The 26,751-nt window shown below is 46.6% G+C and overlaps 1 protein-coding gene across 1 annotated transcript in view; it reads right to left on the bottom strand.

Annotated features, from left to right (window-relative positions):
- Window positions 1-25,138, bottom strand: part of ora4 (olfactory receptor class A related 4) — a gene marked incomplete at both ends in the record, with an annotated part of 31,065 nt that extends 5,927 nt beyond the window's left edge. The window contains 2 exons of the mRNA XM_083636608.1: window positions 24,077-24,948; window positions 25,052-25,138. Of these exons, the coding sequence (XP_083492734.1) occupies window positions 24,077-24,948; window positions 25,052-25,138 (959 nt within the window). The remainder of the gene's footprint in view (window positions 1-24,076; window positions 24,949-25,051) is intronic.
- Between the last annotated feature and the right edge of the window lie 1,613 nt (window positions 25,139-26,751).

Raw genomic sequence — 26,751 nt, 5'->3', positions numbered from 1 at the left:
GATTGAATAATTCCTATAGGCTAAAAAGAATGATAATAAAATAAAAAAATGCTTCTGAACTTAATCGACACGGTACGTGCGGGCATAGATTTCATTTATAAAAAATAGCCTATTTTGTGGTCACATATATAGGCTATTGTCAGCAGAGTCGTATATCTCCATATTTCATATAATGATGCTGGAAATATGAAGTTCAATCACATCATACAGGCCAAAAGCAACACAGTTGCAGCTGCAAAATGCAGGAGTAGCCTAGATATGAATAATCGGTGTGCAGGCGATCCCATATTAAATTGCTTAGATGTAGTAGGCTATTCTAGCTTGTATGACTATTTCAATTCCAACCCAACGTCAGTCTCAGCTCCGTTGCGCACATGGCACCGTGCGCTTTGGAGACGTTTATGTAACCTTTTTATGCCGGTTTAGTGAAATTTCTCCACTCACTATTCAGCTGCAATCGATCGGCGGCGTCAAACAACGTATAGGCTACTTGAGAGCACAAAAATGAATATATAAAAACATATTCCAAAGTGGTAAGTAGGGCTTAATTTAAATGTAGCCTGCAACAAGTGCAAGGCTTTACAGTAGCCCTTGATTAATTCAACAGGAGCCTTTTTTTTCCTTTTTTCTTTTTCTGAATGATCAAATGGATCCTGCCGCTCGCGAAACACTCTTTCTCTCTTCAAAGCCCCCCTTACAATTCAGGCTCCTTCCTCGATGGGAAACTCGTCCAGAAAGGGGTTGGCCATTTTTCCAAAGTGCTGATTCGATTGGTTCGTGGGCGGTGTATTTAAGGTCTAATCTTATCCTTGCAACTTAACCTGCTGCGGACCAGGTTAAGTGTGAAGCATAAGTTGCTATGGAAATATATGTCGGTAAGAAGTTAACTAGCTTTGTAGCACGGCCAAACCAGGGTTAAACCTGAAGTTACCTCGCTAAACCACTAATCGAGCTTCGTGGTACAGGGCTCAGGTGTAAATAGCCCCTAGTGGAGCTTTGTAGGTCAAGGTCACATGCCCCCTCCTCTAACACACAACTCTTGTACTCAATTATGAGTGATTTGTTTATTTGTTTTGTTTGTTTTTCAATTATTTTGCCTTGTTTTTAACTTTGTCTTCCAATGCTACGTGAAGCATTTTTTACAGTTACAAATAAAAGACAAATAAAGTTGTTGTTATTATTATTATTATTATTATTATTATTATTATTATTATTATTATTATGATTGTAGAAAAAAATACATTGCTGTCCACCCTCCACTGCTTGCTCAAACAAAGAACAAACCCCCAAAATGTGAAGATGTTCACTGTGACTCGGCAAAAACAACCGTTACACGAGGCTTGAAAATAATTATCCCGACCCAAAGTCACCCTCAGAGAGAGAGAGAGAGAGAGAGAGAAAATCCATTTAAATCCAGAGTGGGCGGCTGACAAGGCCAAAGCAAAAGAGCAAAGAGGCACTGACCTTCATTAGCAGCCAGGTCGTATAAAGAAATGACAACTTGTGTTTTTCTTTTCTGTCCTTTTCTTTTCTTTTCTCTGTAGAGGGGCGACGCTCCCTCGCACTTTTCACTAGTGGGATTTGAGGAAATCACTTAGTGCACCGTGCTCACTGCGCTCACACTCTGACCTGTGAAGGCTAATTGCACTCATATGACTTAAACTGACAGCGAAGACTATAAATTGGATTCCCAAGGAGCTTTGTGTGCGCGTTGCTCCTGGCGAGTTCCGATAAGAGCAACTTTACTTTCTCCCACCTCACCCCTTTCTCTCTTTCTTAGAGGGGTGTGTGTGTGTGTGTGTCGGGGGGGGGGGGGGGGGGGGTGATATGACAGTTTGTCCACAGAGGGAGAGAGGTGGAAGAAGAAGAGAGGACAGAATGCAAACATAAGAGGAGGATGAGAGGAGAGGAAGGGGCTTGACTTAGTGCGTCTTTGTCTTGCCTGAATGGAGAATCACGGCTCACGTGACGTGGTGGGAGTGGGGATGGGGGTTTTGGTGGGAGTGGGGATGGGGGCTTTGGTGGGAGTGGGGATGGGGGTTTTGGTGGGAGTGGGGGCTGGGGTAAATCATTAAATTGCACAGAGCGAGCCGCGTGATGGGGAGAGAGAGATAAGATGGCACGGTCTCTCTCCACGTGAAGTTTCTCTCAATGGCGCTGCTGCCGCCAAAATGGAAGATCCATCACTGCTGGAGTGGGGAATAAATCCAATAGACACAGGCGAGTGCAGAAGAAGCTTCCCATCAGGGTGAAGATGCTGAGGTTATGCTAATGGACGTGCACGCTCTCCGTCATTTAATTCTAGTAGCAGGAGGAGGAGGTGGTAGCAGCGGGGGGGTCAAGGTGAGCCGGAGAGCAGGACCTCCCACTTCTCAGAGTCCAGTGAGCACATGAGCAGCTGCAGCGGGAGTAACAAGCCTAGAGCCCCAAACACCCCCATCCCCCCCATCACTTCACTCCAGGGCCTGATAACTGTCCTGTCGCCCGCTGAGAGGGAGAGATGGCTGATGGAGGAGTGCAGTGTCGGGCCCCCCGGCCGAGGCTGTGGTGGAGGAGGAACAGATGTTGGACGGCTGGCACTTGGCAGAGGCGCAGAGCTCGCTAAACGCTAATTGCCGTGCTAAACTGTTAGCTAAATATGTGTCTCTGTGTCACATTAGCCTTTTATGAGGGAGATTTATGGTCAGAGGAAGGCCCGTCTTCAGGAAGGAGGGCCATCGGGAACTAATGGATGCAAACTACACACACACACACACAGAACAGAAGCTAGCTGATGCGTCGTGAGCGTTTTGGCACAAAATGGCTGCCGTGCATCACCCAGGTGGGCCCTACACATCGGTGGTGGATGACGAGTTGAGTCCCCCCCCTCCCCTCATATCTAGAAAGACATGCTGCAATAAATTATAATGGATAGCGATAGATGCTGCAGCTATTGCTATGGCTAATAAACAAAACATTGCACTAAGTCCAGTCCTACACCAAACTTCCTCAACATGGCATTATGGCCTGATGGTGGAGCACCAGCAACCATCTCAAGTTTAAAACTTTGAAAATTCAGAACAAATCAGTTGTACATGCTATGGCTTTGCAAATGTAGGCTCAAGTCGAGTGAGCAGACATTTTCTGATACTTCGAATTGGCAGCAATAATGAAGGCCTTCTCTATTTTTCTCAAAAAGTGAAAAACGTATTAAACCTTTCTGCTCACAATCTTTTTCTCAATTGACACCAAACTTGCTACACATCTTCAGACCTCCACAAACGATTCCGCCAGATTTGTGAACGATCAAAAAACTGAGCCCACTAGTGCAGCAAAATGTTTTACTCTAAACCACTACTGCAAAATTCTTGACCGGACACTTCTGCACAGCAGCTATAATTACCCTTGTTTTACTTCTCAGGATGACCAAGACTCCAGGGTGTCTCGTCTCAAATGGAAGCACAGGCTTAAATTCCACTTCTGACAAGCAGCGTCAATACTCTTCCAGCTAGTGGTTTCAGACTTTTCCAACACCCTGTATTTGTCTTATTCTTTCTTCTTCTTCGTCTTCTTCTCCTGCTGCCGCGATGAGCAAACTGTGCCCTCAGGCTGCAGGCATCGTTAAAGTTTCATCCAATCTGATCCAAAGGAGCGACTGGCTATTTGGCAATGGCAGCAGGTGCTGAGCCACAGCCGATGCTCCTATCGCTCGCGCTGCACTCTGCACCTCGAGGGCATGTGGCAGCGTTCACACTCCACTGTATCTTTCAGGACACAGTGCTCATTATCAGTGGTGGCAGAGAGCTGCTTTACTGCCATCACTGCTGTGTGTTTGTAGAGCCAGAGGACTGTGACAAAGTATCAGGGGCCACAGTGCCTCCAGGGGCCCCGGGTCATTATCAAAGCAGACGGACAGCATGGCTGATGAGAGAGACAGCCTGGCGGAATACACACACAGACACACACAGACACACAGCCATTTTATCAAAGGATGCTCGCCTCACACACATAAGTGCGTTTGTTGGCGCTGTGGCTGTTTACCAAGCGTCTGAGAGTGAGACATGACATGGAGATATCAGCCGGGAAACAGATGAGAGAGAGAGAGAGAGAGAGAGAGGAGATGAAAGAAGAGAGATGGGAAGGGCGGGAACACAGCCACCGCCCTAGGCCAGCTCTGAAATCCCTGCTGGAGAGTGACTAAACACAGACACGCATGTACACACACACGCGCACACACACACACACACACACACACACACACACACAAACCATACCAGTTCGGCAGCTATATTCAGAGCTGACATGGCTTTCACCCTCCAACTGGATAGACAGCAAGTAAATCAGATTACTGGATATCACACTGTTATTCAACAGACATACTGTATTCTGGACCAGGAATCGTTTTGCCGGCACTGAAATGGAAATCATATTTTGTGCTTACATTGTGAACCCAACATTAGCGATAAATTGTATTTGCGCACTAGTTGATGTGTACTGCATGGAATTGTGCTCCTGTTCCAATTTCCAGTTTGCATGAAATTATCTCTTGTATTACTCACCCGCAGAGCCCACTAATTCTCCTCATTCATGTGCACTCTTGGATATGTGCGAGTACGCACACACACACACACACACACACACACACACACACACACACACACACACACACACACCAGGCCTCTCAGCTGCAGTGCAGAGATAGACTGTTATAGCTCTGCAGTGGGCCGGGTTTGAAAATGCTGTAATTATGCTCTTCATGAAATTAGCCAGCCGAGAAAAAACACAAGTGAGAAGCTGTCCATTCTGGAGATAAGGATTAACACTAATCATGCCTACCTGTTCTAGTGATGCCTACCTGTTCTAGTGGTGTGTGTGTTTGTGTGTGTGTGTGTGTGTGTGTGTGGGGGGGGGGGGGGGGGGGGGGAAGGGGGGGGGGGGGGTTGGGGGCACATATCGTCTCCTCACCGTTAATTACATTAAAGGCCCCTCTCAAAACTGATCGTCCCGCAATACAGATTACATGAGTGTGGGTCCATTTGCAACCGTACTGCATCTGTTCCGGAGGCGGTGTACATTATAATGCCCTAAGTGTTGACTCTGCCTGCCCAGGCCAGATTCGGCATATTCCCTTATACTAGGGGTGGGAATCGTGGAGTAACTCACGATACGATACGGTCACGATACTTGGCCCTTGATAACAATATTATCACGATACAGCGATTCTGCGATAATCGATATATTGGAAGAAATTTAATCTACGATACATCACGATATCTGTGTAACTGGAGAGAAAAAAATACCCCTAAAAGGCAAGAAGCAGATATTATGTATTTATTAGCAGAATTGACATGAACTTACTCAGAGTTCACTCACTCACTCATACCATTTTCGATACCACGGAGGAAAAGTTACATATTAAGAGTTTTTTTATTATTATTATTAAAACAAGAGAACAATGGCATATATTCACAATATATTTTTAAGTTGTCTTAAGTCAGGGATACTCAACTTGCTTTGGCCGGGGGCCAATTTCGTGAAATGATAGAAGGCCAGGGGCCAGTTAATAAACAATCAATATACAGTACATTTTTCCTTAGCGGATTGTAGGTTTTTGGGGTGTCAGCCGGAGTTTAGTCTGACAATGTTGTGCACACCGGATAGTTAGTTAGGTTAAGTACATACATAAGTGCCTGGGTAGCGAGCAGACAGCGGTATTTGACAATTTAGCAGCTAAATCATAGATTATTGGCCAGAATGACATGAACATTTGGACACTTATTCAGCGGGTATCTTGCATTCAGGTGCACTGTAAAAAAAAGAAAAGAAAAATTGCAATTATATCGCGGGCCACACAGGGGGCGCCCACGGGCTGCATGTGGCCCACGGGCCGCCAGTTGAGTATGACTGTCTTAAGTAGTTAGTGGAGGGTGGGGATGTTCCAGCTTTCATGTTTCATGTAGGCTACAATTCCCTCCAAAGCCTCCCTCAAGCTGAGCTGCTGCCCCCAGTATGCTCAGAGTGTAGCCCAAGACAGCCCAAACACCAACTCTGCATGTCCAGGATTCAGTTATAAATCGCAACTTGGACAATTCTGCACCAAAGAACTTAAATTGATAAGAACTGACGACTCGATTGTTCCCCTCAGTGGTTACACTGCAACACCAAGGCAGGAGCGCTGTTGTAAAAAACCAACAACACAGGCTCTTTGTCTGCTACATCCGGGTGCCTCCACCGGCAATGCGTTTAACGTTAAATTTAGCTGCAATCTACAAGCAGGGTCCATGTATCAACAGATTTCGGTAACGCTTTACAATACTGGTGCAAACATGTGCATGAATGCATGCTTAACTCATGATGAATTAAGCCATTAATTGATGCTTACCGCATCATCAACTAATGAAAGGTATGTTTGATGAACACACCGAGTCATATATGAATTACTATTAATTAAGTAGGCTATGCCTATATCATCATAGTTAATTCCTCATCAACACATACATTAACACACTGTGTTCAATAATACCGTAATTCATGTGTTAATTACCACTATTAATGTCACTTTTCCCCAACCAATCTGCATTTTCCTTCCTTCTTAGCTATGTTTTATTCCTGCTGTAATTTGCCCTGTTTTTAATATATGTTCTTATTACGTGAAACTGTTTTTATATGCACTGTAAGGCGACCTTGGGTGTTCTGAAAGGCGCCTCCAAATAAAATGTATTATTATTATTATTACTATCGACATCCAGCTCCCTGCAACCGGAACTTTAGCGTTACCAGACCGCAATGCCGATAGCCCACATCAGAACCAGCTGAGCGAGGCGGTGTGCAGCATGTCAGGGACCGGCTGGATCTAACCTCTCCCAGCCATTAGCTTGTTCATCATGGGCATTCCTTCCTCTTCGAAGCTTGGTCCACTGCAGGGACGCAGAACATGTGGCCGGTGTTTTGTGCCTATCTTACCGGGTGTCTACCGCGTTGATACCAGCGGTGGAAATGGGCCATGCACGACCCAGCAGGCCAGCCACCCTCTACCACTACCCAGGCTAAGAGCCTCTCTCCCGGCCCGACACCCAGGGCAGCCCCCCTACTACCACCACCCATCCAGTCGCCTGCACCCGGGAAATCGATTGAGTTTCCCCCGTTGCATAACGAAGACGGGATGCGCTAGCCACGCTCCTCCTTGTCCGAGCTAGCCTGGTAAACCAAATGAAATGTGAGTTCACGTGACGGGCTGGTTTACCATGCTATGTCCGAGCGACATCTCAGGGAAAACATACTCGACTTCGGGGAAAGAGAGTTCTCTTTGTTTGACCGGTGCCTAGCTGGCTGGAAAGAGAGGCGTTCGGGGTGCAGCGGAGTCGCCTCTGCTGTTTACGGTAGTTTGTCAGTGGTGGTGGCCTGGCGGAGACACTGGCGCTATATGTATGACTGGGAAGCGTGTGTTTATGGGCGAACTGTGCTGTAGTCTATTAGATACTATCAGTAGGCTATCATTCTGATTACTTGTTACTAGTGTAGTAGTGTAGGCTACGCTATTTTATGGAGGTTCCTCTCGTGGCTCAGGCTGATCGAGTGATTGATGCTTGGTGCTCACGGGTAAACTCAAATTGACAGTAGCCTAAAAGAGCCCATGTGTTTACCCAATCTGTCATCCGCTGCATGTATCTTTGGGATTTGCCCCTGGTAATCCGAAATAGGCTAAAAGCGCACTGTGAGCGTGCTATTTGTTTGACATCCTGACCTGCAACATGTTCTCATATCAGACACCATTGTAGCTGGGCCACTGTCAAGGTAACCACGAGAAAACATGTTGTTTCCGGCCAAGACTTTCAGAATAAAAGTCGAAATTCATGTTGTAACCAGCTACGCAGTACTGAGCTCTGCGTGCTTTTATTTTTGATGGCAGGCTGAGGCAACGGAAGTAATTGTTTGTGTGCCATGTCTTTCTTGACACTTATCCTCGTGGTCGAGAGCAACTAGCTGGGTTGCACAAGGTGGTGTTCGTTTTGCAAATATCAGCTGCCTCCGTGTTCTTATTCTACAAAGAGTACAAACTGCAAAGCCTAAAAGTCGGTCACAGTGGTGGTGGCAGTGTCGAATGGATACCAATCGCAAGAGGAACGAGCGGGTTTGTTAGAGTTTCAGGTAGCTAGCCGTAGCAATTTAGCTAACTTGTTTGTTCTGTGTGCGTGCATGGTGGAGACCTGTCGCTACAGTCACGTTGGTTCGGGAAGTGAAGAGCAACACAAGTGAAAAAGGACGAGAGCTGGACCCGCCGGAGAGATCGAGCAACGCGGGCCGTGGGGAGGAGAGGGGAGAGGCCAGACTGTTTCCCCCAGCTGATACAGACAAGGGGCACTGGAGAGCGAGTCCTTGCTCCAGGGCAGACTTTGGGGGGACATGTTCACAAACTTGATAAATAAATGTGCTTTTATAACTCCAATGATGGTCTTCACTGATTACCTATATATTTTGAATTGTTCACATGACTATACTGTATAAAAGTGATTTCATGATCAGCATCAGCTAATGATTTGTGAGGATATCATTATGTCGTGACTTTACATTATGTGGCACAAAACTATTAATTAATACATAAGTATGTCGTGACTTTACTATTTGTGGCACATAACAATTAATTAATACATAAGTATGTCGTGACTTTACTATATGTGGCACATAACTATTAATTCATACATAATGATATAGGCACTTGTGAGGCACAACACTTAACTCATACATATATATGTGGTTCTTGGCATATAGAGCCTACAAGACATACATCCAGTGTTTGATGTCTGTTGGAGATGCACAGTGGATACAACGTCAGAGAATGTGTTGGAGTTGGTCTGGTTCGGGGCTACTACACGCATAGCCTATATCAGAGCAGCAACATCGGAATGATAGCTACTACAGCTGCTGAAATAGCCGTACCCGGCTAAGAGGTTCTGAAGGGGTCTCGGCCGGAGGTGTGGGACCCAGGCAAGGTGAGGGGCAGGGCGGGTAGCGGTTGGGTGGTGGTAGCCTGGGTAAACCCAGCCCCCAGTGACCTCGACCTGCTCTTACTTTACTTTACTTTATTTCATTTGGCAGAACGCTTTTATCCAAAGCGACTTACATCACATTTCAATACAATTCATTCAGAGAAATACAAACAATGAAAACATAACTAAAACCATATATAATCAATAAGGGTTAACCGATTCCGGAGGGACCCAGGTATAGCCCGAAAAGGTACGTTTTTAGTCTCCGGCGAAAAATCGGCAGTGTCTCGGCCAGCATGACCAAGGGGGGAAGTTCATTCCACCATTGCGGAGCCATGGAGGAGAACAGTCTTGAACGAGACAAGCGTTCACCGGGGTCACGTAGCGATGGAGGGGCGAGGCGAGCCATGCAGGTGGAGGAGCGGAGGGAACGGTGGGATGTTTGGAAGCTGACCAGGGATTGTAAGTAGAGCGGGGCTGACCGGTGAACTGCCCGGTAGGCCAGTACCAAGGTCTTGAATTTTATCCGGGCCGAGATGGGGAGCCAGTGAAGCTCACGGAAAAGGGAAGTGACATGGGAAAATTTCGGTAAGTTGAAAACCAGACGGGCAGCTGCATTTTGGATGAGTTGAAGGGGTTGAATGGCCGAGGCAGGTAGCCCCGCCAGCAGAACATTACAGTAGTCCAGGCGTGAGAGGACCAGTGCCTGTACAATGATTTGAGCCGCCTCCCTAGTGAGAAGCGGACGGATTTTCCTGATGTTGTACATGGCGAATCTACAGGAGCGAGCGGTCGCTGCAATAAAGGCTGAGCAGGACAGCTGGTTGTCCAAGGTCACCCCAAGGTTCCTGACTGTTTCTGACGGACGTACGGTAATGCTGTCAATAGTGATGGAGAGGTCAGTGAGGGGGCAGTCTTTCCCAGGGAGGAAGAGTAGCTCAGTTTTTGCCAGATTTAATTTAAGGTGATGGTCTGTCATCCATGTTATAATATCCTTGAGGCACGCGGCCAGACGTGTCTCAATTTGAGTGGCAGAAGGGGGAAAGGAGAGGAAAAGCTGAGTGTCATCAGCATAACTATGGTAGGAGAACCCGTGAGAAGAGATTACGTGACCAAGGGACCTAACATAAAGAAGAAAAAGGAAAGGGCCAAGGACAGAACCCTGAGGGACACCAGTGTTCAGAGTGCATGTTTTAGAGAGGGACCCACGCCAGAGAACCTGAAAAGAGCGGTTGGAGAGATAGGAGGTGAACCAGGAGAGTGCAGAACCAGAAATACCGAGGTCAGTGAGAGTGGAGAGAAGGATGTGGTGATTCACCGTATCAAATGCAGCAGAGAGATCAAGGAGAACCAGGATTGAGGAGAGGGAGGAGGCTTTAGCAGTGTGAAGGGCATGGGTGACAGAGAGGAGGGCTGTTTCGGTGGAGTGGGCGGGCTTGAAACCAGACTGCAGGGGATCCAGGAGGTTGTTGTGAGAGAGATGGAGGGATAATTGCTCAGAGACTGCTCGTTCCAGTGTTTTTGCGATGAATGGGAGGAGGGATACAGGGCGGTAGTTATGTATGGCGGTATGGTCCAGGGAGGGTTTTTTAAGAAGTGGCTTGACTCTAGCAATTTTTAACGGGGCCGGAACAGTGCCAGAAGACAGGGAGGAGTTGATGAGGGAAGTAAGGAAGGGAGATAAGTCAGATGAGATAGTTTGGAGAAGAGGAGAGGGGATCGGATCAAGAGGGCAGGTGGTGGCAGGGTTAGATAAGAGGAGTTTAATGACGGCTTCAGGGGAGAGGGGAGTGAAGGAGGACAGGCTAGTGGCAGGGGGCAGGGAATCCGATTTGGAGAGAGAGGAGCTGTTGTTAGTGGCCGGGGGGTGGAAGGAGGAGCTGATGTCATCAATTTTGCTCGTAAAGAAGTGCAGGAAGTCATCGGCAGTGAAACAAGAGGGGGGAGGGGGGGAGGGAGGGGTGAGGAGAGAGGTAAAGGTGGAGAACAGTTTGCTGGGGTTGGAGGCAGAGGACTGAATTTGAGAAATGAAGAAAGATGACTTTGCAGTGGTGACAGCAGTGGTGAAGTTGGATAATAAGAGGTGATAGGCGGAAAGGTCTGAGGGGTCGTGAGTTTTTCTCCATTTTCTTTCGGCCGCCCGAAGCTCTGTGCGATGAGAACGAAGAGCTTCGGACAGCCAAGGTGCAGGGGGACAGGATCGGGCTGGTTTGGAGATGACTGGACAGAGGGAATCGAGGGCTGAGGAGAGAGAAGAAAACAGACTGGTTGCAGCATCATCAGGGGATAGGTGAGAGAAAAGTTCTACGGAGGGGAGGAGAGAGAGGACAGCGGAAGAGAGTGCAGGGGGTGAGAGAGTTTTTATGTTACAACGGGTGGTAGTGTTATGAGTGGGTGGTGGGGGGGGTTTAGGGAGGGAGATGGGAAGGGAGAAAGTTATGAAGTGATGGTCGGAGACTGGGAGAGGAGTGACTATGAGGTTGGAAGTGCTGCAGGAACGGGTGAAGATTAGGTCAAGGAGGTTCCCGGCCTTATGAGTGGGCGGAGAAGGAGAGAGGGAGAGGTCGAAAGAAGCGAAAAAGTGTTGAAAAAGGGGAGATTGAAGGGTTGCTGCCATGATATTGAAATCACCTAGGAGGATGAGAGGTGTCCCGTCTTCAGGGAAGAGAGAGAGGAGAGCATCCAGCTCTTCGAGGAAGGTCCCAAGCGGACCAGGTGGGCGGTAAATAACAATGATATTGAGCATAGTGGGCAGAGAGACAGAGACAGAGTGGAATTCAAAAGAGGTTAAAGAGAGGTGAGAAAGACATCTGGCTCTCAGACAGACCCTGGGCTGCCCTGGGTGTCGGGCCGGGAGAGAGGCTCTTAGCCTGGGGGTGGCTGGCCTGCTGGGTCGTGCATTTAGACACCCGGTAAGATAGGCACAAAACACCGGCCACATGTTCTGTGGACCAAGCTTCGAAGAGGAAGGAATGCCCATGATGAACGAGGTAAAATGGCTGGGAGAGGTTAGATCCAGCCGGTCCCTGACACGCTGCACACCGCCTCGCTCAGCTGGTTCGGATTGTGGGCTATCGGCATTGCGGTCTGGTAACGCTAAAGTTCCGGTTGCAGGGAGCCAGATGTCGATAGTGGTAATTAACACATGAATTACGGTATTATTGAACACAGTGTGTTAATGTATGTGTTGATGAGGAATTAACTATGATGATATAGGCATAGCCTACTTAATTAATAGTAATTCATATATGACTCGGTGTGTTCATCAAACATACCTTTCATTAGTTGATGATGCGGTAAGCATCAATTAATGGCTTAATTCATCATGAGTTAAGCATGCATTCATGCACATGTTTGCACCAGTATTGTAAAGTGTTACCCAGATTTCAAAGCCAATATGTTACTGGAAAGAGGGTCACTCCGACTGGTTAACAAGTTAAACATTTGGTCACTCACACTGGCGTTTTGAGCCCGGTGTTGGTGAAGTGGTTACAGCAGCAGTAGTGGGATTAGCTAATGTAGCTAACAGCTGCGGTGCTGTGTGTGTCTGTGTGGAGGAGGCAGAGGGAGCGCTGCTGGTATCGATAAACTTGATACTGTATAAAATGAGTATTGTATCCGTTTAAAAATGTTTAGTAGCCTATCGAGTACCTAAGTATCAATATTTTTGACAACCCTAGGACTCTGTTTATCAAAATGGCTGTGGGGAATCAGTTTAAAAATCCTGCATTTTTTTATAACATCGATACTTGGTGCCATTGTATCGATAACGTATCGCAAGTGGAAATATCGCGATACCGTGAGTATCGATATTTTGTCCCACCCCTACCTTATACATGACAAGCAAACCCTATGTTGTGTGTATATCTGTGTGAAGCACTGACAGAGAGAGAGAGAGAGAGAGAGAGAGAGAGAGAGAGAGAGAGAATCCCCGGCAGCAGCCACAGCAATTTATTGGCAAATGTCAAACATTAACATTGCTTCACATGGTCAGAAAAAAATCGCCGGATTTCTGCTTTCAAGAATTAAAGTTGCCAGGAGGGTCTGAAAAGTAGCTAAATATAGCGACCAAGTCGCCAAGTTGGCAACATTGATCAAGGCTATCAGTGGGCTGGCCGAACACTGCACACTCCCACTTTCTTTGTCTGGTCACTTACACTGGACATTTTGACAGTTGTCTGACAAGCTATCAGATGCTTTCAGTTTGTCGCAGTACAGGAGCGAGCAACGCCTTTGGGAACCGTAATTCCACGGTACTGTTGGTAGTAGCATTGTACTATATAAAGCAGCATACAGTAGTAGGCATTGTGACGTGTTGGCACCATAGCATGCAGCACTAACACAAAGACTACCCTAAATGAATTGGGAAGAAGCATTTGGATGTGTGTGACATCACTAACATGTACAGAGTCAGTGGACATTGAGGTAGATACAGAGATGTGCCATTTCGGCAGCTTGAAAGGTCTATTAGCTCTGCCAGCTCCATGTGATGCCACACCCCCTCCCTCCTCCCTCCTCCCTCCTCTCCTGTGTCAATAAAGTGAATCACAAAGCCCAGCGGGCAACATGTCAATTACTGCAGCCTGGACCAGGAACAAAGCCAAAACACTGGCGTGCGAGCATCAAGCTATCAATAACAATGGCATCCAATGCACCAGCAACCACTACATCACAGCAAACACTGTGAAACACAAACACCCTCAACTAATCAATTGGTTATGTGATCTGATTGCTGCCACCCAGCAACAATTCACTCCAGTCTTTCATGCAATGAGTTGCCACGAATAATCAAACTTCATAGAAGTGACAAACAAAAGTGACAAACAAAAGGACTCCATGTATTTCTTGCAGATAGACGGACTGACTCATTTCATCTGCTTCATGTCAGAAGACGTCAGAAGAAGCAGTTACAAAGGTCCACTGCACATTATATAATGTTGACCTGCATATTCCTTGCCCTTCTAAATCTGAGAAAAACACATTGAATACTCTGATTTGGTGTAATCTTGTCACTATGGTCTCTTTGGATGGCAAGCTGCATTTAAGTATGCAGTGAGATAATCTTAGACCATTACTGACACTGCGTCTAGTCTGTCCTCTTTGTATTGTAAGTTAAATGCAAACATGCTATTCAAATGCTTTCACATCCATATAACGACAGGCAAAGAGAGAAAACGATAAAAACAACTGCTAAATGTTAACAAAACACAGCCAAAGCAATCACATTAAACACAGAGAGAAATCAATAGTTTCTATTTTCAACTTGTGTCCATGGAAATGGCCCGAGGGGGAGGACATGTGTCCTTGTCTGAGCAAGGCCAGTTAGAGTTCAATGTGTTCAAATATCCATATCAGAGTTTATGACCCACCAGTAATGTTTATGACCCCCCAGTAATGTTTATGACCCCCAGTAATGCCGCTGAGGACATTCCCTTCACAGATGAGCCACATGATGAGACAAAGACCATCACCACACTGACACTTCCTCTGGCCGTGGATAAGCTCTATTAGATGTAAGGTCAACAAAGCAGAACATTACAATATTGGATTAATCTTTAGCAAACCCAACAGCAGCCGCATATTAAACTATACAGAATAACCATGAGTTTATGGAGAGCGAGAGCGAGAGAGAGGAAGAAGTTCAAACTAGTTGATTCTCTTTGGTTTAATGTGGCTGCCTTTACATGCGCAGAGCACTGGCGTAGCCAGACTTGACACATTGGGTGTGCCACACAAAGACAGGGTGGTCTTGTGGCCGCCACCAAATGGTTCGCCCCCTGGCACACCCTGTCTTTCTGTGGCACACCGAATTTTTTCAAAAAAAAATTTGGCCTTTTCAAGCCAGATTTAGAGGAATATTAAGATAGGACCATATGACCATAACCATCAATGTTTGCTCCTTTTCGCACTCATTATTAGCAGGTAGAAGCAGTCAATTAAATTGTATTTTTTTGGCAACATGTAAAACCACTTTGGTATCTCAAAAAAGTCTCACCTACTTTTTCCAAAGAGTGTTCTAGTCGGGAAAGAACGCAAGTTTGGTTGGCATGCAGGTTCGTCTACTGCAGAGAGATCTGTAGCGTTAGTGTCCTCTGTCTCTGCTGCTGCACAAACCACCGGTGTGTTTTTGGCTGCGTCCCCCGCTGTTATTAACGTCATTGTTTCGGCTGCATCATCTTCATCATCGTCTGTCTCTCCACTGTCCACCACCAATACAGGTGTGGGAACGGGTGCACTACAAGCCGCACTTGTTGAGGGAGAGGGCGACGAGTCATCTTCTTCCTCGTCAATGCGACGTTTCTTGCCTTTGTCGAAAAAGCTTAAAAGCGAGCTGTTTCATGTCTTCTTGATTTGGCGCTGCGGCGGCATTTGTTTACTTTACTAGACAGCGTAGCTAGTTTCCCATGATGCTCTGGGGCACAAAGGCATAGCGGACAGTCGGACAAACAAACAAAAAAGTTAATTTTTAAAAGTTAATCTTTTTGGGTGTGCCAGCTGCCTGTGTGGGTGGCATTGGCACACCCAGGCACACCCGTAGCTACGCCATAGGCGCAGAGGAGTCTGCTATTAACCTGGCAACTCCACTGTTTTAACGCATGTAAACATCTTGGTTGGAAAAACCTGGTTCGGCTCATACTCCATGGAAACATCGTACTCCTTTCACTTCACATTTCTGTTATCTTTGCAAATTCAGACTCACATAGACTTTATGGACAATTTGATGTCAACAAGAAGCACAGCAGTGAGCAGCCCATAAGGCACATGGTGGCAAGTAGTAGGCCTCGTGCTCTGCCCACAGCAACAAAGTGTATCTTAGCCGTGCACAAGCACATTTTACATGTGTGTACGCATAGCTCCTCCCAGCAAGCAAGATTACATCATGATGACGTTGTGATGACGTCTTTCAGTGACATCCTCACAGCCGATTTGGGGATGATTTAGACGTCTATGCCAGGAAATATGACGTTAACATGAATGGGCATATTCAGTTATTCTGCTATGTACACAGTGTGTATTCAGCAGCTTTATACATAATTATGTCCAGATTAACAATTTATGCTACATTCTTTTCAGAAAATAAAATAGTGCCCCAACTGGGATTTGAACCCAGAGTCTCCAGCTACTACAACTACTACACTATCTGTTCACTGAGATGATCAGTGGCACGTCGAAATAATATACCGTTTCAAAACATGGATCCCTTTTCACTTGTTCTTTTAACAGTGTCTGTCACATCCAACCGTGGAGTCAGGACAGTTTAAAAAACGAAACGTAATTTAATTCAAACCTTAATCTTGAAGAATCATTGAGGGTTCCGTCAAATTTTACAAGTCGTGTCTCCACCCTATAACATTGCTTACCCAGCGCTCCTGCACACCACAGCACAGGCTAGACGAGACACGAATATAGCCTATACCGTAGGATGTAACGTTATTATGGCATACACGTTTTTATTCAAAACGTATAGGCGTCAAGATCGGACATCACAGTGTGACCGTCTGTAACAACTAGTATAAGGGACATCCCTCCACGATCAGATGTTCTATCTGCCGGTAAAGCTCGGGGAGGGTGATTTCCCCAGCCAGTGGAGTCTCGGTCACACGTGTTCCAGTTCCCACATACACACCATGAAAAGCAAACTAAAATGCTTAGAGGTAAAATGTTCTCTGGACTCTCATTGGAGAGAAGTTTGGGTTGCACAGGGGCAAGTCATGAAAAATGATTCCACTTTTTCCACCCAGCTCTTTTGGCACCAGTGGGCCACCATCACTCATTGATACTGTTCAAATTGGGCCAGGGACCTGTGTGTGTGTGTGTGTGTGTGTGTGTGTGTGTGTGTGTGTGTGTGTGTGTGTGTGTGTGTGTGTGTGTGTGTGTGTGTGTGTGTGTGTGTGTGTGTGTGTGTGTGTGTGTGTGTAGGTGTGCGTGTGCGTGTGTGTGTGTGTGTGCGTGCGTGCGTGAGAGAGAGAGATGGAGCAAGTGTCAGAGGAGAGAATGGAATGAGATGTGTGATTATGGAAGCAAAGATACAGTACAAGCAAACAAATTGGCTGTCTGACGAGTTGACTAATTAGACTGAGAAGTGACAGCAGATCAGGAGGCTACTGCTTGACTCAAGGACCTTGCATTCGCTAAATAAACTAATTAGACTCAGAGACAGATGGTGTAGAGCCCACATAGTTTACTTCTGCTTCCAGTGTCGTTTACACTCCAACGACATCTCAGTTATCTGTTTATGGAGATTAGCTGAAATGTCCTCTGGACATAAAACACCTACAAAAGGTATTGATTGATCAACTCCAACCCCATTCTTGCGTAAATTGGACTGTACACAATGATCAAGGCATACGGATGCGGAAGCCTTGGTGCAGACATCCGCTCTGCACTGGAAACCCCGGAATATCCGCCGTCTGTCCCAGAGTCTTATTAGTCATCACACTGATAGACTCTGGGTTCCCAGATCAATGTCCTACAGCAGGGGGTTTCAAAGTGTGGGAGACTCTCCTCTCATCTCCACCACGCTCTCCCTCGCTGTCTCTGCTGCCTCTCCTCTCATCTCCACTACTCTCTTCCTCTCTGTCTCTGCTGCCTCTCCTCTCAACTCCACCACTCTCTCCCTCGCTGTCTCTGCTGCCTCTCCTCTCATCTCCACCACTCTCTTCCTCTCTGTCTCTGCTGCCTCTCCTCTCATCTCCACCACTCTCTACCTCTCTGTCTCTGCTGCCTCTCCTCTCATCTCCATCACTCTCTCTCTACCTCTCTGTCTCTGCTGCCTCTCCTCTCAACTCCATCACTCTCTCTCTACCTCTCTGTCTCTGCTGCCTCTCCTCTCAACTCCACCACTCTCTCCCTCCCTGTCTCTGCTGCCTCTCCTCTCATCTCCACCACTCTCTTCCTCTCTGTCTCTGCTGCCTCTCCTCTCATCTCCACCACTCTCTTCCTCCCTGTCTCTGCTGCCTCTCCTCTCATCTCCACCACTCTCTCCCTCCCTGTCTCTGCTGCCTCTCCTCTCATCTCCACCACTCTCTCCCTTCCTGTCTCTGCTGCCTCTCCTCTCAACTCCACCACTCTCTCTCTACCTCTCTGTCTCTGCTGCCTCTCCTCTCAACTCCACCACTCTCTCCCTCCCTGTCTCTGCTGCCTCTCCTCTCATCTCCACCACTCTCTCCCTCGCTGTCTCTGCTGCCTCTCCTCTCAACTCCACCACTCTCTCTCTACCTCTCTGTCTCTGCTGCCTCTCCTCTCAACTCCACCACTCTCTCCCTCCCTGTCTCTGCTGCCTCTCCTCTCATCTCCACCACTCTCTCCCTCTCTGTCTCTGCTGCCTCTCCTCTCATCTCCACCACTCTCTCCCTCCCTGTCTCTGCTGCCTCTCCTCTCATCTCCACCACTCTCTTCCTCTCTGTCTCTGCTGCCTCTCCTCTCATCTCCACCACTCTCTCCCTCCCTGTCTCTGCTGCCTCTCCTCTCATCTCCACCACTCTCTCCCTCGCTGTCTCTGCTGCCTCTCCTCTCAACTCCACCACTCTCTCTCTACCTCTCTGTCTCTGCTGCCTCTCCTCTCAACTCCACCACTCTCTCCCTCCCTGTCTCTGCTGCCTCTCCTCTCATCTCCACCACTCTCTCCCTCGCTGTCTCTGCTGCCTCTCCTCTCATCTCCATCACTCTCTCCTTTGCTGTCTCTGCTGCCTCTCCTCTCATCTCCACCACTCTCTCCCTCCCTGTCTCTGCTGCCTCTCCTCTAATCTCCACCACTCTCTCTCTCCCTCCCTGTCTCTGCTGCCTCTCCTCTAATCTCCACCACTCTCTCCCTCCCTGTCTCTGCTGCCTCTCCTCTAATCTCCACCACTCTCTTCCTCCCTGTCTCTGCTCCCTCTCCTCTCATCTCTACCACTCTCTCCCTCCATGTCTCTGCTGTCTCTCCTCTCATCTCCACTACTCTCTTCCTCTCTGTCTCTGCTGCCTCTCCTCTCATCTCCATCACTCTCTCCCTCCCTGTCTCTGCTGCCTCTCCTCTCATCTCCACCACTCTCGCCCTTCCTGTCTCTGCTGCCTCTCCTCTCATCTCCACCACTCTCTCCCTCCCTGTCTCTGCTGTCTCTCCTCTCATCTCCATCACTCTCACCCTCCCTGTCTCTGCTGTCTCTCCTCTCATCTCCACCATTCTCTTCCTCCCTGTCTCTGCTGCCTCTCCTCTCATCTCCACCACTCTCTTCCTCCCTGTGTCTGCTGTCTCTCCTCTCATCTCCACTACTCTCTTCCTCCCTGTCTGCTGCTGTCTCTCCTCTCATCTCCACTACTCTCTTCCTCCCTGTCTCTGCTGCCTCTCCTCTCATCTCCACCACTCTCTCCCTCCATGTCTCTCCACATTTCAAAATGCAGGGTGGGAGCTGCCTGCCATCCTGCATTTCGGAAATTTGCATAGTCGCAGCTATTGCGATTTCATGCAGTTTAAGTCTATAATACATCAGTTTAGGAGGTCTGATAACTCTGCTATAAATAAATAGTCCTGTGTGGGATTGATGAGAACGTAAAAACAAAATTGCTCTTTCTGGATGGAGGAAGGAGGGGGGCAAAGGGTCCGGTTGCATTTCTTATTTGTCATCAGTGCAGTGAGCCACAGATGGAGGGAAACGAGATGATGCCTACAACCTGACATGACCTCTGACCTGATACGAGGAAGAAGCATAGATGAAACTCTGCTTTTTCATTTATCAAAGGTGAAAGGAATTCACCAGACGTCTGCAGGATAAACAAAACACATGCTGGATTCACAAGCAGCTGCACTGCTGTAGGTACGCAGGTAAATGCAGGCTGATTAGGAGCAAGAGGTTTTAATGTGAATTTATTTCCATTAACCGCTCATATTTCTTTCACAACAACATCTGACAGTGAAGCTGCTAAGGCGTTGCCAGAGAGAGATTGGTTGTGTTAGAGGATGTCATGGGGCACGGGGCAGCTGTTATTAAAATAGCCAGGCAAGGCTTGGTGTTTCTCCTTGACTGTGTCATACTGTATCAGAGGCTAATCAATATTTTTGAAGTACAGGATGCAAATTATGATTTAATTTTTTTGCTCCACTCTTCTGATACTTGAGTTGACACTTTTAACCACTTCAGAAGCTCCATCGCTCTGCCTGTCTGTCCTCATCTCAGCCGGCTCCGTTACCTGGTGCGCTCCTGCCAGCGAGCTAATTAACTTTAGCATTTTTACACCCCTGACATTATCTTTACTGCAATCGCTCAGTACACCACATTAACTACGGAATAGATGCTGTCAGCTCTTCTGGAAACAGCCATAAGTCTGAGTTTGAGTGTCTGACTTGCAATACAAGACTGAATTGTGCAGAATGTACACTTGAAATAAGACAATAAAAATACACATTATACATAATTATGCATTATTAAAACAAACAACATCAAAATACAATCAATGTTATCCAAAATTACAGCTTATTCAAAAGCCCCACGCCACAAGAGATGGTGGAGTTTGTCAGTCTATTTGCCTGATTTAACTGATTGCCTTTCTTTCTTACTAGGAGGGAGTCGAGGGATGATGTGGTGGAGCAGGTGGTTAGGCTGGTGCATAGTTAAAGCCTGCATCAGTCGCTCTAACTAAAGACAGACGCATTGCCTAATAAAGAATTATCCAATGAGATCAAATCAAGTGCTCACCGCCCATATAAGGCCACATTCACCACAGAGTCAGACATCCATTCATCCATCCAGTTTCCATACCCACTTATCCCTGTTCAGGGTCACGGGCTGGAGCCTATAGAGAGGTCACCAGTAGAGTATTTAAGTATACTAAAATATACTAGAGTATTTAAAATTGATGACTATGAAAATGTAAGTAAACACTACATATATAAATTATGTATAATGCATCATGGGATGAGCAGATATGTTTAATACTGCGGGTTAATATCTGTGAATAATGTTTCCTGTGAAAAGCTTATATACTTGTTTATAATAGAATAAGATATTATAAATAAATTCAATGCTGGATATATCTACTAGATTTCTCATGAAGATCCCTATTGAGATATTTCTTCTGTTGGTAATACATAATTTAAAATGTTTTAAAATATTTTTAGATGTTTAAAATGCTTGGGTCGCAGCATGTCTTTGCAGCATACTGTATGGCTTTCCATACAGTATATCATAAGAAACAACTTATGTTGCTAAAATGTACAGTAACGTATTTTGTGGATGGGGCAACACTGTGCACTTTGTTACAGTAGTGTGCAGTTTGGTACTCTGACAACCTAGAAATAACTATACTTCTGAAATGGTGCTTTCGATAAAGTAGAATTCCTCAAATTATACAAGTAATTACCGGTATACAAATATAATAATTCAATATAAAGTCCTCATATTTCAGTGCCTGGAGACATTTAATCTTGAATGCATTCACCTCTGTGAGCGGAGACAATGGGGGGTTGGAGGTCTCGTTATGAAGGCTGTGATTTCTTCCCCTTTGCCGGTGGCTGGCACAGCCACAAAAACAATAAATTCTAATGAATGAATGAATGAATGACTGAATGAAATGAAATACATGGCTAGCATCTGCACGTTTTAGATGAATGTGGCATAAAAGAAAGTAGGGCATTTGAATAGAAATGTTACCAAAATAAGCACTGAAAGCACTGTCTTCCAAAAAGGTATACTGAAGGGAAATTAAATACTTTTCGACTTGACAAAGGTACAGAAATACTCTCAAGTTGTGATTTTGTCTGGTACCAGACAAGAAAATATTCTATAATTAAAGGTATCACAATTATTATTAACAGGTTGAACATGAGTATAAACTATGCATGACAACAACAGACAACATGTTGAGAGGGGATAAATAATGCATCATTCCTTGCCTCCGGCCGGAAATTTCCGGTGATGTCGGTGAAGTGTTCACTGTACTGTACAGTACTGTGGGTGAAGTGTTTACTGTACTGTACAGTACTGTGGGTGAAGTGTTTACTGTACTGTACTGTACTGTGGGTGAAGTGTTCACTGTACTGTACTGTACTGTACTGTGGGTGAAGTGTTCACTGTACTGTACTGTACTGTGGGTGAAGTGTTCACTGTACTGTACAGTACTGTGGGTGAAGTGTTCACTGTACTGTACTGTACTGTACTGTTGGTGAAGTGTTCACTGTACTGTACTGTACTGTACAGTACTGTGGGTGAAGTGTTCACTGTACTGTACTGTACTGTGGGTGAAGTGTTCACTGTACTGTACAGTACTGTGGGTGAAGTATTCACTGTACTGTACAGTACTGTGGGTGAAGTGTTCACTGTACTGTACTGTACTGTACTGTGGGTGAAGTGTTCACTGTACTGTACTGTACTGTGGGTGAAGTGTTCACTGTACTGTACTGTACTGTGGGTGAAGTGTTCACTGTACTGTACTGTACTGTACTGTACTGTGGGTGAAGTGTTCACTGTACTGTACTGTGGGTTCTTTTGATGGCTGATCAATTTTGCAAAAGATAATGAGAAATGGACCATGCATGTCAATAATGCATCTTCACGCCAGACATGTTTACCATGTTTACAGGCTTTGAAATCTATCTTCTGCAAGAGTCCTGGATCATTTCAGGAGATAACATCATAATAGTGATGTGAGTCAAGGGCCAGTCAAAGCACAAATGCCACTCTCAGATTTCATTTTTGCACTTTCAATGTTGTGTTGTGATCTGTCTTTTAGATTTCTTTCCCTATTGTCTTATCTCTGAATATGGATATGCATACTTACACTATGCATACTTACACTAAGACAAATTCCTCGTATGTAGGCTAATCTTGCATAATGTGGCAATAAAAGCACAGTACTTCTGATTCTGATTTCCTCCGAGGGTATTATCTTGCCAACCATTTTGGGGTTTGGATTTCTTGCCCTCCAGTATCTACTTCAAAGTGTGTGTTTTTGTGTACTTAGTCTATACTGTGTGTGTGTGTGTGTGTGTGTGTGTGTGTGTGTGTGTGTGTGTGTGTGTGTGTGTGTGTGTGTGTGTGTGTGTGTGCGCGCGTGCGTGCGTGCGTGCGTGTGTGTGTGATACGGCTCTGGGACCTTTGGAGATCTGTAAGTCTGCTGTCACGGTGATGAGAGCGGCACAAAGACAGCGGCGGTGCACTAAGTGTCAGCATGTCAGCGAGGAGCAACACTGAGTATCCCAGTGTGTGCCTCGACCCGGCACACACGACAAGGCCAAGCTCGTAGAAACAAGAATAATCCCTATGAGATATGCAGTGTGTGAGACACACACACACACACACACACACACACGGGCATAGGCAAGCACACAAGCAGACAGATACACAGAAGACATGTAAACATAGGTCTGGTGTCTCAACAATAAAAGAGTGATGTATCAGTTATGCCTGTCAGAGGAAGCTGTATTTCAGCTTCACAGGCTGAGCAGGTGTGACAGGTGTGTATGTGTGTGAGTTGTGTTGTGTTGTGTTGTGTTGTGTGCTCCAGTGTTCTCCTATCTGATGTTGCTGTGCAGGAGGGGGGGGGGGGGCGGTGCTCACTTTTATTAAATTCACTATCACATGACGGTATACTAATTAGCATCCCTACCCACTGTTGTCACCCTATGTGATACAGGAAAGTTACATTTAGGGCTTTCTTTTTCTTTCGTTTTTTAGTTTAGTGATTAAAAAAACGTAAAGACAAAGTGGTTAAACATAGTGACAATGCACAATGATAAAACACAAAAGCAAGATAAAAAACAATTTATACAGGTTAGATCAAAACAGAACAGAACAGGGCCTGCTTGCATTGACGTTTCAAAATAAGGTAACTTACTTATACAACAGTGTAACAACAATTCTAGCCAGAGTAAACATATACTTAGCTGAATCTATCTGGATTCAATTAGATGAGGCATAAACTGGGTGGACTGTTGTATTATTCAGTGTTTAAAGGAGCAGTAATGCATTCACATCTTATTTTAAATCATTTGTTACCTTTAACTTTCTCCCCCACTTGTATGACCTCTCTCTTTTTGAACAACAAAAACGGTTTGTTTTGCCTTCTTCCCTGTAGTCTCTGGGGATTGACTCTCATCCTCAGTGTCCTCATGGTGACATTTGACAACATCTGACCACCCTTTCATCATACCCACAATTCTTCTCCTCAGCTTGCCGTGTCCCAGAGCCACCACCATGGGACTGAATCCTACAAACAGCGAGGCAGAGAAATGGGCCACGGTCAGCAGCCCCTCTGCGTGGTGTCCCCCGTCATGGTTGTAGTACGTCACGGCGGCCACCTGCAGCACCCAGCAGACCACAAAGAGGGACACCAGCGACATGATGACGTGACCCGCCTTCCGCTCGCTGGCCACGTGTTTGTCCAGCTCGCCCTGGTTCCCTCCGGGCTCTCCCCCGGAGGTGACGGCCCGGATGTGTTTGGCCAGAGCGTGCAGCGTGAACAGGTTGGTACAGACCATCACCACCAGAGGCGCCACCTCGTTGAGCACCAGCGAGGCAGAGGCAAAGGCGGCGCCCTGCTCGGCCGACGGGAACTCCCAGATGCAGCCCAGCAGAGGCCGGGTGGTGCAGCTGATCACCATCAGCTCCACGGTGAAGTTGCCGTGGACGTGAGTGGTGTACACCAGAGCCGGGAGGGAGAAAGCCAGGTTGACGCCCCACACCAGCGCCAGAGCCACCCACACCCGCCGCCTCTCCCGCCGCTGAGCCAGAGGGCCGAAGGCCACGTGCTGGCGCTTCAGGGTGACGCAGTGGAAGGCGCTGAGGGCCAGAGTCACCCAGCAGCCCACGGCTCGCCACCACACCCACAGCAGCATGAAGAGGCGACACCAGCCCGGGGACAGGGACACTTCCAAGCCCAGGTCAGACACAAAGATGGGCACCGTGCGGAAAAGTGACGTCAACAGGTTGGCCAAGGACAGGTGCACCAGAATAGTGTCTGATGGAGGGAGTCGCCGGGAGGGACTGTCGATGGCTGACTGGAACACCTGAGAGTACAGGGAAGACACACGGCGGCAATCTGAAATTGAGCAATGATCCTAAAATCAATGGAAACAGTCTTCACACGTGAAATGTTCTGTGTTCCCTTACCACATGGATGACCAAGAAGTTTCCCACGATGCCAGAAAAGACCAGCACCCCAAACAAAAAAGCCTCTACAGTGAGGACCTCCGACATGGCATCGTCCTCAGCATGGCGACACAATTAGTTTCTCTGTGACAAACATGTGTCTTTGTGTGAGAGCCAATGTCCTGACTGAAACATCTGCCAGTACAGGGCTTACTGAGCCACTTGTATACCTCATGGTGTGTTATATATACCTACATGTACATCACAGACAAACAGATCCAGCCCACATGAAAGCTCAGTGCCTTTGCCTTAGCTGACCATGCTCAAGGTCAATTGACTTCAATATGTTGTTGCTTGGATACTCTCCTCACAAAGGAACACTTTTTCCACTGCCCCCCCCCCCCCCCTCGCCCGCACCTCACATCAGTCAAAGAAACACGCAACGCTCCCATCAACTGAAACTGCAATTCACCACTCCTGTCAACTAAGTTCACATCAACAGGTGTTTATGGTTGATATTTATGGGTACAATTATTTTTTGTTCTGTTCATTCCAGCTCGCATATTTACACCAATCATCACTTATTTATGCAAAGTGTATGTTGTGAGCCCTGTGATGAACCGGCGACGTGTCCAGTCTGCACTGCGTCCAGGGTGCGCCACACTAAACACACTACCTGACCATTTCCACCACTGAGCCTGAATAGGAATAAGTGAGTTTTGAAAGTGAATGTATATTATTAATCTTTACCAAAAACCTTTTGTTTGTTTGTTTTGTTGTCCTGTGAGAATTAGGTAGGCTATAATAACATCTTTCACGTAAGTCCAGGCTTGTAGGATTGCTTATTTTCCCTTGTTCTGCTAACAGACTGATTTAGATTGGATAAGATTGGCGGGTGCCAGACAATCAGAGGATGGAATTATGGATCAGACAGATTTAGCAGTATTCTCTCCTGGGACTTTTAGGGAGAGGTGGTGTTAGGACAATCCCACTGATGCTGCACTTTCTCCTATTAGTCAGCTCTCCCTTGGTACTGATTGTTTACCGGGTTGCCAAGTTTCTCATTTGCAAATGAACATGATTGCTCAGAGTTAGGTTATGCAAAGCACTGCTTAATTAAATGTATCATGGATTATAATGAGCAAACGTGATATTTTAAAATCAGTGCTGCTTCTTGTTGATAGTAGCCTAAATCGACTAGTTTTTTTCCACACTATGCTTAAAATTGTTCTGTATTATCAGAATGAGAAATAGCGTGCCCAGTTTCTAGTGTCCCTCGCTGCCTCGCCCGCTGAACTGGCAGTGCTCGTTCCTACCATGCCTCTTCGTCGTCACTCGTCATTGTCCTCCTCCTCCTCCTCCTCCTCCTCAGCGCTCATTTCTACCATGCCTTGTTGGTTTGTCCTCGAGGTCTCGCCCACTTTCTGGGCTTGCAGATGCAGCTCGGCTGCGGAGGATGCACTTAAAGCCTCTCAAGCCTCACTCAAAAACCTCTGGGCGCTGCCTTATGATTATATGCCTTATGAGTATGAATCTTGTGCAGACTAATAGTGATAAATGCTTTTGGAACTGTGGCATGAAGTAGCCTAGTGCTGTTCTTTATTAAAAAAGAAAGGGGGGGGGAACTGTAAACTCACATCAACAGATCAAGGCCTCAATTGATTCTCCTGAAACAGCTCAACTGATCCAATAGGATCCCCACTAGATCGCTTTGCCTGCGT

Source organism: Poromitra crassiceps (genome assembly GCF_964638095.1).
Source record: "Poromitra crassiceps genome assembly, chromosome: 5".
Taxonomy (NCBI): Eukaryota; Metazoa; Chordata; class Actinopteri; order Beryciformes; family Melamphaidae; genus Poromitra; species Poromitra crassiceps.
This window is presented reverse-complemented; position numbering and strand designations above follow the sequence as displayed.